Raw genomic sequence first — 17,507 nt, 5'->3', positions numbered from 1 at the left:
GCTTTTGGTTTACTATTTCCTTAGGTAGAGGTGGTTCTAATGGCTTCCACTTGGCTTTTCCTACCATAATAGCCCTTACTCTATTTGTCAGGGATCCAACGTGGGGGTTCTGGCAGTTATTGAGTATATCTATTCCAATTAGGCATTTGGGAACTGGGGAAATCACTACAGGATGGGTTTGGGGACCCACTGGACCTAATGTGAGACGGACATGAGCCAAGACTCCATTAACAACCTGACCTCCGTATGCCCCCACTCTGACTGGTGTGCCACAGTGATGTTTTGGGTCTCCTGGAATTAGTGTCAGCTCAGGGCCTGTATCCAGTAATCCCCGAAAAGTCTGATTATTTCCTTTTCGCCAATGAACAGTCACTCTCGTAAAAGGTCGTAGATCCCATTGGGGAAAGTTGGGAGATAGATTAACAGTAAAAATTTTCAGCAGTGTATTGGAGTCCTTTCTCAAGGGGACCGGGCCTCCCCTTCATTCAAGGTGTTGTGGGTCTTTAAACTCTCTCAAATCTGGTAATTGATTGAGGGACTGTGACTCTTTATTCTGGTGATTTGAGTTAGACTGCTGTTCACCTGACCTTGAATTCATCTGTTGGTATAGATCGAGTGAATATTTAGTAGATTTCCTACCTATTTCACTCCTAGGGACACCATGACCAAGACTATTCTTATTACTGCTTTGACTCTTCTGTCCATTATGGTAACCACGCGCACCTTGTCTTTGTTGATTGAGTGCAGCCACTTAGCCCCTACTACCATGGGGTCCAATCAGCTCCATTGTAGTTAGGTGTCTTAATTCAGTTAGGGCAGGTCCCACTGTCAAATCTGACTTACATAAAATAGCAATCATAGCAGTCTTCAAGGATACTGGAGCTCCCTTCACAAATTTGTTCCTCACAGTTGTGGTAAAAGGTGTGTCCTTTGGGCACTCCATGTGTGGGTCTGAGGGTCTAACTTGATAAATCAACTCTAGCATGCTAATTTCCCTAAGCCTTTGGATACCTTCTTCTACAGTATACCAAGGCAGGTCTGGTACTTCAGCTTGATTTAGTGTTGACCACCTCGTAATCTATGCTTCAGCAACCCAACCAAATAAACTATTAGATCCTTTCCTAACTTCTCTAGCTGAGACATTGAATGAACCATCTGTGCTTAGTGGACCCATATCAATAAACTCAGACTGATCCATCTTTATGTTCCTTGCACCATTATCCCACACCCTTAATAGCCATTCCCACACATATTCCCCAGGTTTCTGTTTGTACACATTAGAAAAGTCAAGTAGTTCTTTTGGAGTGTAGCATACCTCCTCCTGGGTCACACTTTGTACTTCACCTTTTGTGGCTCGCTGGGATGTAAGCCTATTTATAAGTCTAGAAGCCAGAATCAGTAGTGTGGAATTGTTTTGAGAACATTCAGCATTATCTTGTAAAGCATCTTCCTCAGGCAATACCCCAGGCAATGACTCAGGCAAGGGCTATTTAGAGGCAGCTGGGCCAAGGCTAATCTCATTAGACAGCAGTGGAGGGGCTAATGGTTTTCTCTGGCAGTGTGGTTTAGCAGACAAACACGAAGTAATCTCTTCAGATGGGACTGGTTATGCTGGCAGGATTGATTAAATGGAATTTACGGGCTCAGTGTCCCCAGCTTCCTGATTATCTGCCCATATGTCCCCATCTCAAGTCTCAGGATCCCATTTCTTCCCAACCAATGCCCTTATATTAACTTCAGACACCTCTCGAGGTTGGCAATTGAGCTGGCGTTGTAATTCAGCCACTCTTAGAATAAGAATCTGGGTTTGGTTTTTGACAATTTCAGCTCTGTTACTACAAGAAATAAGGCTTTCTTTCAAAACACAAGTGGAAGCCTTGAGGTCATGTATGTGGCACTTGAGCTTTGACTCTGAAGCCCTGAGCACATCTCTTTCTTTCACCAGTTTGTCTAGCGAAAGTAGGACAAACCAACCAGCTTCCTTATAGTTCTCATTCTGACAAAGCTGTAGAAAGATATCACACATGTGTTTACCCTGACCCTCGCCTTTCACCAATACCTGATCTACTGGTGGTGATATTTTGCATATTTGTATTGCCACCTCGCTCCATGGACTAGCAGTGACCTCTTTACTGCTGGAAGCAGAGTCATCAACATTTTTATGACTAACCAGACTTGAGAACCAATTTAGAAAACTCATCCTTACAATTTTGTTTCTCTAGAACCACTCCCAGTACCAAATGTCTTATGCTGGGTTCTCTAGAGAAGCAAAACCAGTAAAGCGTATAAATATATATAGAGAGAGATATTTATATCAAGGAAACAGCTCACATGATTGTAGATGCTGGAACATCCCAAGTCCGTGGATCAGGGTAGAGGCCACTCCCAAGTCACGCAGCTGCAGAAGCTGGTAAACCCAAGATCAGCAGGTCAGAGAGCAGGGCTCCGCTTACAGGCTGTGAAGATCAACAAATCCCAAGTTCAGCAGATAAGCTGACAGCTCAAGTCCCAAGACCCAGAGATGAGATGACAGGAGGCAGCTGCAGGATCCAGAAAGGGCAAAAAGCCAGAACGTCTGCTTATATTCGGATGCAGGCCACACCCCCAAGGAGACGCCCTTTCATCTGATTGGCTACTCAAAGTATATTCAATCATGGGCGTGATCACATTAAAACACTGAGAATCATGGCCCAGCCAACTTGATACACAATCTTAACCATCACACTGGGATAGACAATTATTCTGGATATGGATTTGCCAACCCTGCAGACAATGCTTCTGCTAAAACTTCCATCCATGGACTTATAGAATGCCTTATCTATCGTCATGGTATCCCACACAGCATCGCCTCGGATCAAGGGACTCACTGCACAGCAAATGAAGTGCATCAGTGGGGCCATGCTCAGGGAATTCACTGGTCTTACCTTGTTCCCCATCATCCTGAAGTAGCTGGCTTGATAGTACAATGGAATGGCCTTCTAAAGACACAATTACAGTGACAGCTAGGTAGCAATACCTTGCAGGGTTTGGCCAATTTTCGCCAGGAGGCTGTGTATGCTCTAAACCAGCATCCAATATATGGTGGTGTTTTTTCCATAGTCAGGACTCATGGGTCCAGGAATCAAGGGGTGGAAATGTGAGGGGCATCACTAACTATTAGCTCTAGTGACCCACTCTCAAGATTTTTGCTTCCCGTCCCCACGACCTTATGCTTGGCAGGTCTAGCAGTCTTAGCTCCAAAGGGATGAATGTTCCCACCTGGAGACACATCACTGATTCCATTGAACTGGAAGCTAAGAATGCCACCTGGCCACTTTGGGCTTCTTATGCCTCTGGATCAACAGGTAAAGAAGGGAGCTATCATACAGGCTGGTGTGATTGATCCTGATTACCAAGAGGAAATCCAGTTGATATTATATTATGGAAGTAAAGAACAGTATGTCTGGAATGCAGGAGATCCCTTAGGAAGTCTTTTAGTACTACCATACTGTCTTAGGCTGGGTTCTCTAGAGAAGGAAAACCAGTAAAACATACAAATATATATAGGGAGAGATTTATATCAAAGAAACAGCTCATGCAATTGTAGAGGCTGGATTAAGATAGAGGCTTCTCCTGATTTACATAGCCACTAGGGCTTGTGAACCCAAGATCAGCAGGTTGGAAAGTAGGGCTCTTGCTCACAGGCTGTGAATATTGACAAATCCCAAGATTGGCAGGCAAGACCGCAAGGCTTTTCCTGATTCACGTAGCTGCGGGGGCTGATGAACCCAAGATCGGCAGGTCAGAGAGCAGGGCTCCACTCACAGGTTGTGAAGATTGACAAATCCCAAGATTGGCAGATAAGCTGATAACTCAAGTCCCAAGAACCAGAGGTCAGACAAACAGGAGGCAGCCACACCATCCAGAGTGAGCAAAACGCCAGAACATCTGCTTATACTCGGATGCAGTCCACACCCCCAAGGAAACTCCCTTTCAACTGATTGGCTACTCACAGGAGATCCCATCATGGGAGTGATCACATATAAACACTGAGAATCATGGCCCAGCCAAGTTGACACACAATCTGAACCATCACACATGCCCTGTGATTAAAGTCAGTGGAAAACTACAGCAACCCAATTCCGACATGACTACTAATGGCCCAGACCCTTCAGGAATGAAGGTTTAGGTCACCCCACCAGGCAAAGAACCACGACCAGGTGAGGTGCTTGCTGAGGGCAAAGGGAATATGGAATGGTGGTGGAAGAAGGTAGTTCTAAATACCAGTTACGGCCATGTGATCAGTTGCAGAAACAAGGACTGCAATTGTTATGAGTCTTTCTGCTTTGTATGTGTGCATCAAATATTTTTGTTTTCTTCACTTATATGTAAACAGTGATAGTGCTTTTTCAGTTGTGTGTTCATTGTATCATGTTAGGCCTAAGTATGACTTTATAATTGTCTTTATTCAGACATTACGTATGGTTTAAGGAGATGTATACAGGTGCCATATTGACAAGGGGTGGACTTTGATGGTTAAGATTGAGTGTCAACTTGGCTGGGCCATGATTCTCAGTGTTTTGGCAGTCATGTGATGTTGTGGTCACTTCCCTGTTGAGATCTGATATGTGATCATCCCCATGATGGGCTCTGCTGTGAGTAGCCAATCAGTTGAAGGGGAGTTGCCTTGGGCATGTGGCCTGCATCAAATGTGGGCAGATCAAGCAGCAGGGCCCGGGGCTTTTGCTCACTCTGGATCCTGCAGCTGGCTCCTGTTCGTCTCACCTCCGGTTCTTGGGACTTGAGTTAGTCGCTTACCTGCTGTCTTGCCTGCCGATCTTGGGATTCGTCAATCTTCACAGCCTGTGAGCAGCAGCCCTACTCTCTGACCTGCTGATCTTGGGTTCACCAGCCCCTGAGACTACATGATTCAAGAGAAACCTCCAGCCTGACCCATGAACTTGAGACATTCCAGTCTCTACAACCACGTGAGCAATTTCCTTGATATACATCTCTCTATATATATATTTATACTCTTTACCGGTTTTGCTTCTTTAGAGAACCTAGCCTAAGACACCTATGATGGGGCTGGGGAAAGAGGGAAATGAGGGGACAAAATGCCAGGGGTTGGATAGCTCTGTGTGTGTGTGTGTGTGTGTGTGTGTGTGTGTGTGTGTGTGGCAGGATTAGCATTGCTTCAGAACGGCCTTCACTATAAGCTGGAAACCTGGTTAGTTCTGTTCCTCCTGAAGAGACATCTCTTTCTCATCATTGTCTGGCACCAAAGCAGTTGGAAGGAAGCAAGCCTCAGATTGGGTGATTAATAGCGCTCCCTCATGCCTCTCAGTTTTCAGCTCCTTCCCTCTTCCAGCCTAGTTTAGGTGAAATCTGCTTAGCAAGGGGATGGTGCTCAGATAACCTTTGCTGATTCTCACTTTCCTATCCCCAGCATCAATTAGAGACCCTAGCTGGGAGCCAGAGGAGAAACTATTTATTAGAAGCTTGTTCAGAATACACTTCCGGAAGGCTATGTTCTCAGTCTCAGCAGCCCAGTACCTCCTGGTGGAGGAGGACTGTGTAGGCAATTGGAGATGCAGGCTCTGTACTCTGGGAGTTCAGCTCTCAGCGGGGAGGAAAGGCAGACAAGCAGGGAAATTGCCAAAATATGGCCTGCCAAGAGAGCAAAGGATTGCTTGGACTCGAGTAGAGGGGGTAACACCCAGTGGCTTCTGGCAAAGTGTGACTTTTTTCTGCCTCTACCTCAGTTTCCCCCTTCTCAATGGCTACAATCTTGAGCAAGACAAGATTCACACAAACCATCAAACTCCAAGTTGAGAAGGGAAGAAAATGTTTTTGAGGATCCACTGGGTGCCAGGTACTGCTGTTTGTACTTCCGTGGTATAGTAGAGTCAGACAGACCCAAATTTGAAGGCACTTGACCTCTTCCAGCCTTATTTTTCTTGTCTCTAAGATGATGACATACAGTATTGGTAAGAAGATTTTATTTATTTACTTGTTTATCAAACACTAAGTAGTGCTTACTGTGTGCAATTTATAAATGTCAACACATTTAATCCTCATAACAATCCAATGAGGTAAGTACTGTTCTTCCCATTTTACAGATGGGGATACTGAGGCTTTGTCAAGTTAATGAACTCACCCAAGTTCACACAGCAAATGGCAGAGCTGAGATTTGAATTCAGACTATCTATCTTTAGGATCCATGTGCTTAGCCACTATACTATGCTGTCTCCCATATGTGATAAAGTACAGGCAGTCTCCGTGTTATGAATGAAATCTTCTCCTAAGTATAATTTGTAGGCAAGTTAAACAGGTGCATATGGTTCTTATTTAGCCTTACTTTAGTGCAAGAAAAGGCTCGAAGTCTTCTCAATGATTTAAAAGCTGCATGAGCAGCACGTGAAGGTGCTTGTGATGAAGAATTCCTTGTGAGTAGGGGTTGGTTCAATCCTTTCAAAGTGAGGGCAAATTTACGTAACATTACAGGTAAAGTATGAGTTGTCTGTAAGTCCTATATTTGTAACCCAGGGACTTACTCTATGTGAAAGCACTTAACACAATGCCTACCACATTATAAGAACCTAGTAAATGGTGATCCTCCCCTTAGTCTTTTAAAATTCCATTGCAACCCCACACAGCAGGTGTCTCCATTTTACACAAGGAAACCACAGTTTGGAGAAGTTTAATAACTTGCTCAAGAATTCACTGTTAGTAAATACATCTGGGATTTGAACCCAAGAAAAACTGACTCCTGGGTCAATGTCATTTCCCTGTACTATGTAGTATGGAAACCACTGAAGTGCATGTGGGCCTAGACCACCAATGGAGAGTGCTTGTTTAAGGATGGTCTTCCTTCCCCAGCCACAAGCATAAGAGACTGTGACAGAAAGAGGCTTCTCAGTAGGGAACTCTCTTTTATGGCCATTAAACAGACTCAATGGCTGCTGGCAGCAGAGCCTGAGTCTCATCAAGCTTCAGGAAGGGCATCATGACTCTCAGCCGTCAGCTTTACCTCTATGTAATGCCCTACACAAGGGCAACCCCTTACCTGCTGTACCCTGACTTTTTTGCACACTTTAAATTCTCAGTAAGCCTTCATCATCATCATCACCATCTTTGGCTTCTTAAGAAGCCAGTCATCATCATCATCATCTTCCTCATAGTTACCATTTATTGAATGTTTATCAAGTGTTGTTATAGGCACTCTATATGTATTAACTCATTTAACCTTTCCAACAATGCTATGAGGGAAAGACTATTACTATTCCTGTTTCACATGTGAGACAACAAAGGCCCAGAGTGGTTAAATAACTAATCTAAGGGCACATGGCCCTGAGTTAACAGGCTTTTCTGAGTTCAGCTTGGGAGAAGTTGATCATTGCCAAGATACTATCATTGCTATGGGAAAGCTGAGGGCAAAATAATAACAGGAAACTGAACTTCAAGAGCAGAACTGCTAAAATCACCTATTCTTCCCCTGTAGAGTAAGCTCCTACCCTCAGTTTAGGAGTCAGGCACAGAGAAGACATACTATTCATTCTGTCAAGAATGTAAAGAGAGCCCCTGACTGGGAGGCCTGGACTGTAGTCATGGCTTTGCTCTTGTTATATGGCCTTGGGCAAGTCAGGCAAGACAAATAGTAATTCTTTCCTCTGGTCATCCAATCTACCTGGTCCCAGAGGCACAGTGGGAAGGGATAACATTTATTGAGTGCTTACTATGTGTTTGGCACTGCTCACAACAGCCCCACTGAGGCACACAGAGGTTTCTGTCAGACATTGGGTTCCCTGGGAAGCATTGGGACAGGTTAGTGTACAGAATATTAATTAAAGAGTGCCCTGGGGATCAACACTTGTGGAAGGGAAGGTATTATGGATTGAATCATGTCTCCCCAAAATATGTACTGTAAATCCTAACCTCTATGCCTGTGGTTATAATCCTATTCGTTATGTTAATGAGACAGGATTAGTGTAGGATGTGTCTTAAATCAATCTCTTTTGAGATATAACGAGATTAAATTAGCAAGCCAAAGAAACAGAGATGGGGTAAGATAGATGCAAAGACACACAGAGATCTCCAAGGAACCAGAAAGCAGAAGCTAAAGAGACAAGGACCTTCCTCCAGAGCTGACAGAAAGCCTTCCCCTAAAGCTGGTACCCTGAATTCGAACTTCTAGCCTCCTAACCTGTGAGAAAATAAACTTCTGATTTTTAAAGTCATCCACTTGTAGTATTTCTGTTTTATAGCAGCACTAGATAACTAAGACAGAAGGGAAGGGAAGGCAGCAGGATAGGATAAAGGGAGATGTTGAGCTGCGATGGAAATCTACAGGAAGTTCTGAAGCTAGGATGACCCTTCAGAGTTGGTCCCATAAAAGGGGCCAGGCTTTTATGTCCCTGCATCAATTATTCATTGGATTCCTAGTCCCTGATTTCTAGTCCAGAGTTATTTCAATCATCCCCAATATCAAACCATCTCTAAAAGGAAGAAAGGGTTAAAGAAAAAAAAAAATGATCAGGGAGAGGAAGCAGAAAATAACGGACCCTGGAACCAGACAAATCTGGGTTCAAAGCCTGAAACTTCCTCTTATTAGTTGTTAAACTCTAGACAAGTTATTGAACTTTTCTGAGTTATAATTTTCTTTGTTGGAAAATGGCAATAAGAATACTTAGCTTGTAAGGTTGTTTTGAAAGTCAAATACAATCATTTATATAAAGCACCTTACATACAGACCTGGCACAGAACAGGTGCTAGATAAATGGAAATTATTGTAATAATTGGGTAAATTATTGTGCCATGGTGTGCCTGGTTTCCTCATTTGTAAGGTGGAGTGAATTAGAGTGAAGAAGAGCTACCAATCAGGGTTAAATGATATTACATCTTTTGTATTGCCTGGTACATAGTAGGTCCTCACTCAGCATTTACTTCAATAAACAAATGTTTATTTAAAAGGATTTGTACAGACATGACATACTTGCTTTCAAAGAACAGAGGAATTTTTATATTGTGAACACACAGACACTGTGGTAACTTAAAACTACAGTTAAGGAAGGAAGGGAAAAAAATCCACCTCCCCTCCAACCAGGGACTAAGACTTGGGGCTAAAATTTTTCAATCAGCCAGGCTCCATTCCTGCCCCTTAAGTTTGAGAGTGACTTGACCAGAGACCTGTATTTGATGGAGAGTAAAGCTGTGGAGCTTGGGAAGCCCAGTGCCTTTTCTTTTGGGAAGGAAGGCACAGCACCAAGACCATTTGTACAATCCACAGAAAAGGGGTGGCCAGCAGCTGTCCTGAACTAAGGCTGCCTTATAGAAGTGGGATGAATGGAGAGGAAATCCCACTTATCTGCATGTGTAAAGTGATTGGCACTTACTTGAATCCTAAGCCATTCCTCTCCCTGCTAAGATATACCATTAAGTAGGTGCCAGAGTAATGGTTTTAACAAAAGCCAGCATGGAGGTTAACCTGGGGCCCCTCTCAGCCTAAGACGGCCCCGACAGCATAGCCCTCAGCTCCAGTGACTGCTGAGTTAGGCAGGACTTATGGACTGGGTCTGGTTCCCTAATTTCACTGTGGGGAACTTCTACCACCGATTTGCAAAGACTGGAGTTATGGAGAAAAGGCCCACAGATTCCAGGATCCCCAGGCACATAGCCTGTGCCTGAGAACTTTCACATATCTGAGGAATTGGGAGGTGGGGGGGGGCTTTAGAATAACAACTAGACATCCTAAATGAATATGAAAAGGAGGGCTTGTCTAAGATACCTCTGGACCTTAAGGATGAGAGGAGGGTAGGGGAGGATATATGCACCAAGCCTGTTGGGAAGTCCAACAGTAAGTTCCTTCAGAGCCTAAGACAAAAATACAGGGAGGGGGCACATTGGGGCCTTCACCTGAAACAAGATATGGGCCCCCATCAGCCCTCAGACTCTACAGCTCTGTAGGCCCCAGGCCTCAGGCACAAGAGACAGAGAATCACATCTGGGCCTTCTGTCCCTCCCTCAGCTCCAAACGAGCGGAGAGGTTAAGATGACAATCGGAGAGAAGGGATCATAAGACACACTCATTAGCACCCGAACCACATCTCTTCTTAAACCAGAAATCCTAAGAGCAGAAAGAAATAAGAAGAAACTGAGAGAGGGGTTGTGCTTCCATCACATTAAATAGGAGACTTGGTGGGGGTGGGTTAGTGTTGTTTCACATCAGAACATCAATCACTCTGGCCAAGGGGAAGGGTTATGAGGAGCAGAGCTCCACGTGCTCTCCCTTTCTTCATTCATCTTGCTTCCGTTTTGGCTTTTTGGGGTTCCGGGACCGGCTCTTAGCTTTGCACAGAGGGCATATTGGTGCATTTCGGTGAATTTGCTGGTGACAAGACAAGCAGGCCTGGTGGGAGGTACAGGGCAAAGAAAGTTAGTGATTAGATTCTTCTAGGCTATGGCTTAACCCACGGGCCCAGACAGCAATTGTGATTTCCCATCAGGAGGGAGCAGTAATCATTGGGTGAGACTCAAGGAGGGAGATCAGTGCTCTTGGGGGCCACAGAAGAGGGGAGTGAGGGATATAACCCAGGTTAGAGAGGGTGTTAAGAAAAAGTATCCGAAACTTGGAAATAAGGCAAAATGAGCATTGACTTTCCATTCAGCATTATCCTGGAGCATTGTTTAACAGGTCCGCCCAAGGATTATTTAATTCTCTAGGATAGGGATCAGCAAATTTTTTTCTATAAAAAGGAAGAGAGTAAAGATTTTAGACTCTGTGGGTCATACGGCCTTTGTCATAACTATTCAAATCTACCATTTTATATGAAAGAAGCCATAGACAATACTTAAACAAATGGGCATGGGTATGTATCAATTAAACTTTATTTACAAAATCAGGGAGCAGATCAGACTTGGCTTGAGGGCTCTGCTCTAGGAAAATATCCCTTTGTTTGGCTATTAACTATCAAAGGTGCAGACTCTTCTGAAGTTACATTGATAAACTGCAAACAGTTTTTGCCCAGTAGAGATGCAAATTATTTCTGTTTGGAAGAACAGATAACCATAAAGGTTACAGTTTTATTGCCCTGTATGGCATTAACCAGAATCCCTGGGTGGTGCAAATGGTTAACAGGCTAAGCTGCTAACAGAAAAGTTGGAGGTTCAAGATCACCCAGAGGCAACTAGAAAGAAAGGCCTGAAGATCTACTTCCAAAAACTCAATCATTGAAAACCCTATGGAATACAGTTCTACTCTGAAAAACATGAGGTCACCATGAGTCAGAATCAACTGGATGGCAACTGCTTTAGGATATTAACCAGTTCTGTACCTAACTTTGCAAATTTATTTCAGCATTCCTTTCCTTTCCTGACTATATAAATATCTGTTCTCAAATGCTCTTGGAACCAGCTTTGTTATCCTGCTGATCCCTCATTAATGACACATAAACCAAAAACCAAACCAAACCCACTGCCGTTGAGTCAATTCCGACTCATAGCGACCCTATAGGACAGAGTAGAACTGCCCCATAGGGTTTCCAAGGAGCACCTGGTGGATTCGAACTGCCTGCCTCCTGGTTAGCAGCCAAACTCTTAACCACCACACCACCAGGGCATGCTCACTATAAATTTCTACGAGTCATGTTTTTAACTTTTTGAAAATTATACTTCAGACGGGGCTGCCAATCTCCCAGAATTCTAACCCCTCTGGGGGTGGAGAGCAACAAAACTGGTGGGTCAACCACAGCACACTCATGCCACCCCTTCCTCTGTGTTCCAAGCAAAGGCTATTTTAGGAAGGCCCCAAATTAGTAAGGACAAAGCCCCAGACACAGCCTTCCATAGGCCTGCCTAAGGATAGCTTGCTTCCACACCCCATGCCCAACTCACTCACCTTCATAGGTGGAGGCTGCTGTCTGAAGGTGGCTGTCTGCCGAGTGTCCTGCTTCCTAGCGACTTGGAGTTGCTGGGCGGCGGCGGCTGCAGCAGCCAGGGACTCAGGGATGGGGGGCTCCTGGGGCTCCGTCTGCCACTCTGCTTTCTGCTTCTCAAAGTAACTTTGGATATGAGAGACACTGGCTGGATCATTCTGAAAGCAAGGGGAACTTTGCCCCTTTAAAGGACTCCATGCAACAGAACCAAGAGTTGGGCTGTAGCTCACTACAGAAAGTTCCTGTACCCTCCTCAGCACAAGGCTCTTTGCTCTGGGTACCAGGCCCACTGTTTGCTGGGAAGGGTAATCCTCCTGCTCCTTGTTTCTGACAGACCCAGAAGATCAAGAAATCCCAAGGAAAGTAAGGTGAAGTGCATTCAGTCCTACTGTCCATCCCATGCTTTTATCTCTTTTGCAGTATTCCTATTTAAGTGTCCTCAGGCCTCTGCTGACATACCTTTAGTAATAGGAAGCTCACCACCTCCACAAGTAGCCTGCTCTACCTTTAGGAAGTGTTTCCTTCTTACTGAGCTGAACTTTGTCTCTCTGTAAGGTGGGCCTAGATCTTAACTCTGGGGGTCATAAGATGAAGTCTGAGTCTAATCCCTGGAGACCACAAAAGCTCAGCCTTCTGTGTTCTCAAAGGTTTCTGGACTTCCTTTCTACACCACGACTTGGGAAGTGACCTCTTAAGAGTCATAGACATTGTCTGAGATTGTCAAAATCAAACAAAGAATTTTAAAAAACCATCTAGTAATTCTAGTCTAATCATCTTTTTTCTATGTAACAGCTTAGCACAGAGACTTGCTCAAGGTCATGCAATGAGTCAGTCACTGATAGACCTAGGGCCAGGACGAGGTACCCTGACTTTCAGGCCAGGCTTCGTGTGTGTACTCACACTTCTGTGTGTGTGTGTGTGTGTATGCTGCAAGGACAGGAGGCAGATAGCTTACTCCAAGGAGAGCTTCTCCTCCTCTTCACACAGGTCAGGGAGCCTCTGCAGGCCCAGGGTCATGCGCAGGGCATCCACATGTTCCTTCAGTGGCTTATACTCATCATGCAGCCGTCGGGTAGACTCCAGCAGCTTATTTAGGTCATTCTCAGACTGTTTGATGGTGTTCTCCATCTACAATGTAGAGAGGGGTGGGCACAGAGACAAGACCTCAAGGTTTTTAGAAAGTCTATATAGCTGAGTGAGTAATAGCACAGGCTCCAGAACCAGACCAATCTATGTTCAAGTCCTGGATCTTCCAGGTCTTCTCTGTGTGACTCTGGTCAAGCCTCAGTTTCTTCATCTGTATAATGGCATAATAACAGTACCTACTAATACAATTTTAGTGAAGATTCAAAGGGCAAAATCATATAAAGCACCCAGTACAGGGGATAACACAGAGTAGAGGCTCAATAAATGGTAGTTATCACTCAAATAGAAACCCTAGTGGGGTAGTGGTTAAGTGCTATGGCTGCTAACCAAAAGGTCGGCAGTTCGAATCCACCAGGCTCTCCTTGGAAACTCTATGGGGTAGCTCTACTCTGTCCTATAGGGTTGCTCTGAGTTGGAATCGACTCGACGGCAATGGGTTTGTTTTTTTTTTTAATCATTCAGATATAGCATTTTAGACCAAGAATGGCCCTTAGAGATCATTTAGTTCATCCTACTGCCATTTTACACGTCAGAGAACTAAGGCTCAGAGAGATAAAGGCACTTCTTCAGAGAATCACTTCTTAGGGAGAAAACCTAGGTAAAGGCTCAGGGCTTCTGCTTCCTGGGCCAATGGCCTTTCTCTTAAATCAGTGGTTCTCACTGAGAATGCAAATTCTCAGGCTCTACCCCAGACAGAGGTGCCCTGGTGATGAAATGGTTAAGCATTCAGCTGCTAATCATAAGATTAGTGGTTCAAACCCACCCACTGACTCCACGGAAGAAAGACCTGGTGATCTGCTTCCATAAAGATTATAGCCAAGAAAACCCTATGGGCCACTTCTACTCTGTAATACGAGGTCACTATGAGTTGGCATCAACTTGACGGCATGCAACAACAACACCCCAGATGCACAGAATCAGGAAGTATGGGGTAGAGGAGGCGGGGCCAAGATGGCGGAGTAGTCAGACGGCTTTCCATATCCCTCTTACAACAAAGACCTGGAAAAACAAGTGATTTGATTGTATATGAGTATCTAGGAGCCCTGAACAAGGCAAAGTTGAAGAATTGGACTGAGTGGCGGGGGGAGAGGGAGACGGTTCTGAAGAAGCGAGAAGTGCCAGACCGGACTCGCTCAGCTAGAGCCCCAGCTCTTCAGCCCTGACTGGCTCCAAGGTACACAGTGAAGCAGGCAACAGCTCTGCGCGCGTGCTCAGTAGGCAGTTACCACATCGAGAGAGAGCCGGCAGCAGAGATTCTTCTTGGACACTCCAAACCAGTGAAAAGCAGCTCCCAAGTAGCTAAAGATAAGTACATGCGTGCAGCCTTTAGAGGGGATTTAAAAAAAAAAAGCCTATTTGGGAAAAACCTCTCTCCCTTTTACCTCCTCCCTCTCTGCTCTGCACCGGTCCGAACTTCCAAAGTCTCTAAGTCCACTGGGCCAGAAGTAGATCCCAAAAGGTGCTCTGACCCAGTCTCCTGGCCTTGGAGAGGGAACAAATAAGCTACTGGCTCCCCTAAGCCAGGAAATCAGGGTTGGCACTGCTCCTTTGCTAGGCACAGGCATAAGGGGTCTGCAGACTTTGAGTGCCTTACACCGTGCAAAGACTTGTGGGGACCCATCTCAACAGTGTAAGCCCTCACTACCACAGTACAACGGGGTAAACATCTGAAGTCTAACTTCAACTGTTTCAGCTGTGAAGTGGCAGATTTGTGATCCTCGACACAGCCCTGCCCTTTGAGCAGGCACCTTTACTGATCCACACCAGGGGCTTGAGTACTCATGGCTCTACATATGCCACGTAGTCACCTGCTACAGGGGTCCAAGAATAAGTGGTGCCCTCAAGTCTTTATAGCCAACAGAATGGGGTGCTTATAGTCTGGTTGCAAAACTCACCTACCTATCCGCCCTAGGGAATAGGGACAGGCTCTCCTTTCAGATTCTCAGGGGCAGCTGTCAGCCTCCTGCCTGACTTAGCGCATGACCACCTACTACAGCCAGACACCTGTGCCTACACCAATCACCCATGCCTCTCTAAGACTGTAGGTGAGAGCCTGTGCCACACACTTGGTGTCTGACTGCCTGGACACCTATGCTGAACCCATATAGGAAAACTAAACGGACTCCTGTGTGCACACACTTAGTTACAGAACTAACTACTTGGTGATAGGACGTTAGAGCTTCAAAGGTGCCAATAATCAAACTAGCGTACACAAGCAGCCTATTTGGGCATATCAAAACGAAACAAAACTAGAAGCTAGGACTCACTAAACAAATATAAAATAAAATTATAATAACTTATTGATGGCTCAGAGACAACAGTCAATATCAAATCACATAAAGAGGCAATCCATGATGGCTTCAGCAAGCTTCCAAAATAAACAATCAATAAATTATCTGGAGGAAGAGAATTTCATGGAATTACCAGAGGAAGAATACAAAAGATTAATATACAGAACTCTTCTAGAAATTAGAAAGAAAATTCTCCAAACCGTAGAGACAGCCAAAAAGCATACAGACAAAGTAGTAGCACAACTTAAAAGACTTATTCAAGAACATAATGACAAATTTAAATGGCTGCAAGAATCCACAGAGAGACAGCAATCAGAAATCCAGAAGATTAACAATAAAATTTCAGCATTAGACAATGCAACAGAAAGTCATAGAGCAGAATTGAGGCAGTAGAAGTTAGCATTAGTGACAGTAAAGATAAAGCACTTGATGCCAACTTTTCTGAGGAAAAATCAGATAAAAGAATTAAAAAGAATATAGAAACTCTAAGAGTCATGTGGGACTCTATCAAGAGAAATAACCTGCGAGTGATTGGAGTACAAGAACAGGGGGGATAACAGAAAATACTGAGAAAATTGTTGAAGATTTGTTAACAGAAAACTTCCTTGACATCATGAAAGATGAGAAGATATCTATCCAAGATACTCATCTAACCCCACATAAGGCAGATCCCAAAAGAAACTCACCAAGACATATTATAATCAAACTTGCCAAAACCAAAGATAAAGAGAGAATTTTAAGAGTGGCTAGCGATAAAAGAAAAGTCATCTACAAAGGACAGTCATTTAGAATAAGCTTGGACTACTCAGCAGAAACCATGCAGGCAAGAAGTCAATGGGACGACATATATAAAGCCTTGAAGGAAAAAAACTGCCAGCCAAGAATTATATATCCAGCAAAACTGTCTCTCAAATATGATGGCGAAATTAGGTCATTTCTAGAAAAATAGAAGTTTTGGGAATTTGCAAAAACCAAACCAAAATTATAAGAAATACTAAAGGGAGTCCCATGGTTAGATAATCAATAACATCAGATAACAACGCAAGACTAGAACACAGGATAGAGCAACCAGATATTGACTCAGATAGGGTAGTTGAAAATACATCAAAGCAAAAACATTGAAAATAGGGAAACAGGCATATCAATATGTAAAAAAGGACATTAAAACAAACAAGAGGGACTTAAAAAATGGAGACATAGACTATTCATATGGAGGGGAAGTCAAGGCGAAATAAAGAAATAAAAGACTGCTAAAAACTTAGAAAAGTAGGAGTAAATATTCAGGTAACCAAAAAGGACTCCAAAAATCCTACAATTAAAATAAAAAAGTAGAAAAATATAAAGACCCAGCAAACACAAAATCTACAACAATGAAAAAGATGGGAAAAAAAAGTAAAGAAAAACGACTCAGCACAGAAAATTAAGGGGAAGAAAGATACTGTGAACAACACACAAAGAGAGATATCAGGATGCAGCACTAAACGCATACCTATCAATAATTACGCTGAAGGTAAACAGACTTAATGCACAAATAAAGAGACAGAGAATGGCAGACAGGATAAAAAAGCATGATCCATCTATATGCTGCCTACAAGAGACGCACCTTATACTTAAAGACATAAAAACGTTAAAACTCAAAGGATGGAAAAAATATATCAAGCAAACAGCACCCAAAAAAGAGCAGGAGCGGCAATATTAATCTCTGACAAAATAGACTTTAAAGTAAAATCCACCACAAAGGATAAGGAAGTACACTATACAATGATTAAAATGTCAATACATCAGGAGGACATAATGATAATCAATATTTACGCACCGAACAACAGGGCTCCAAAATACATAAAACAAACTCTAACAGCACTGAAAAGAGAGATAGACAGCTCCACAATAGTAGAAGGAGATTTCAACACACCGCTTTCAGTGAAGGACACAACATCCAGAAAGAAGCTCAACAAAGACACGGGAGAGCCAAATGCTACAATCAACCAACTTGATCTCATAGACATATACCGAACACTGCACCCAACAGCAGCCAAGTATACTTTCTTTTCCAATGCACATGGAACATTCGCCAGAATAGACCACATATTAGGCCATAAAGCAAGCCTTAACAAAATCCAAAACATCAAAATATTACAAAGCATCTTTTAAGACCATA

The 17,507-nt window shown here is 43.7% G+C and overlaps 1 protein-coding gene across 2 annotated transcripts in view; it reads right to left on the bottom strand.

The window, feature by feature from the left end:
* Positions 1 to 9,921: 9,921 nt before the first annotated feature.
* The window catches only part of ZC4H2 (zinc finger C4H2-type containing), a 48,893-nt gene continuing 41,307 nt past the window's right edge, over positions 9,922 to 17,507 (bottom strand). Inside the window, exons 3-5 of one of the 2 annotated variants that reach the window (XM_004381527.2) lie at positions 12,868 to 13,040; positions 11,876 to 12,038; positions 10,102 to 10,387 (exon numbers count right to left, since the gene is read on the bottom strand). In XM_004381527.2, the coding sequence (XP_004381584.1) occupies positions 10,274 to 10,387; positions 11,876 to 12,038; positions 12,868 to 13,040 (450 nt within the window). In that variant the 3' untranslated portion in view covers positions 10,102 to 10,273. Of the gene's footprint in view, positions 10,388 to 11,875; positions 12,039 to 12,867; positions 13,041 to 17,507 lie in introns of both variants that reach the window. The other variant, XM_004381528.2, reaches the window with a different exon arrangement.

Source organism: Trichechus manatus, unplaced genomic scaffold (genome assembly GCF_000243295.1).
Source record: "Trichechus manatus latirostris isolate Lorelei unplaced genomic scaffold, TriManLat1.0 scaffold00086, whole genome shotgun sequence".
Classification (NCBI taxonomy): domain Eukaryota; kingdom Metazoa; phylum Chordata; class Mammalia; order Sirenia; family Trichechidae; genus Trichechus; species Trichechus manatus.
Note: the sequence above shows the minus strand (reverse complement) of the source record. Positions and strands in the feature narration are given on the sequence as shown.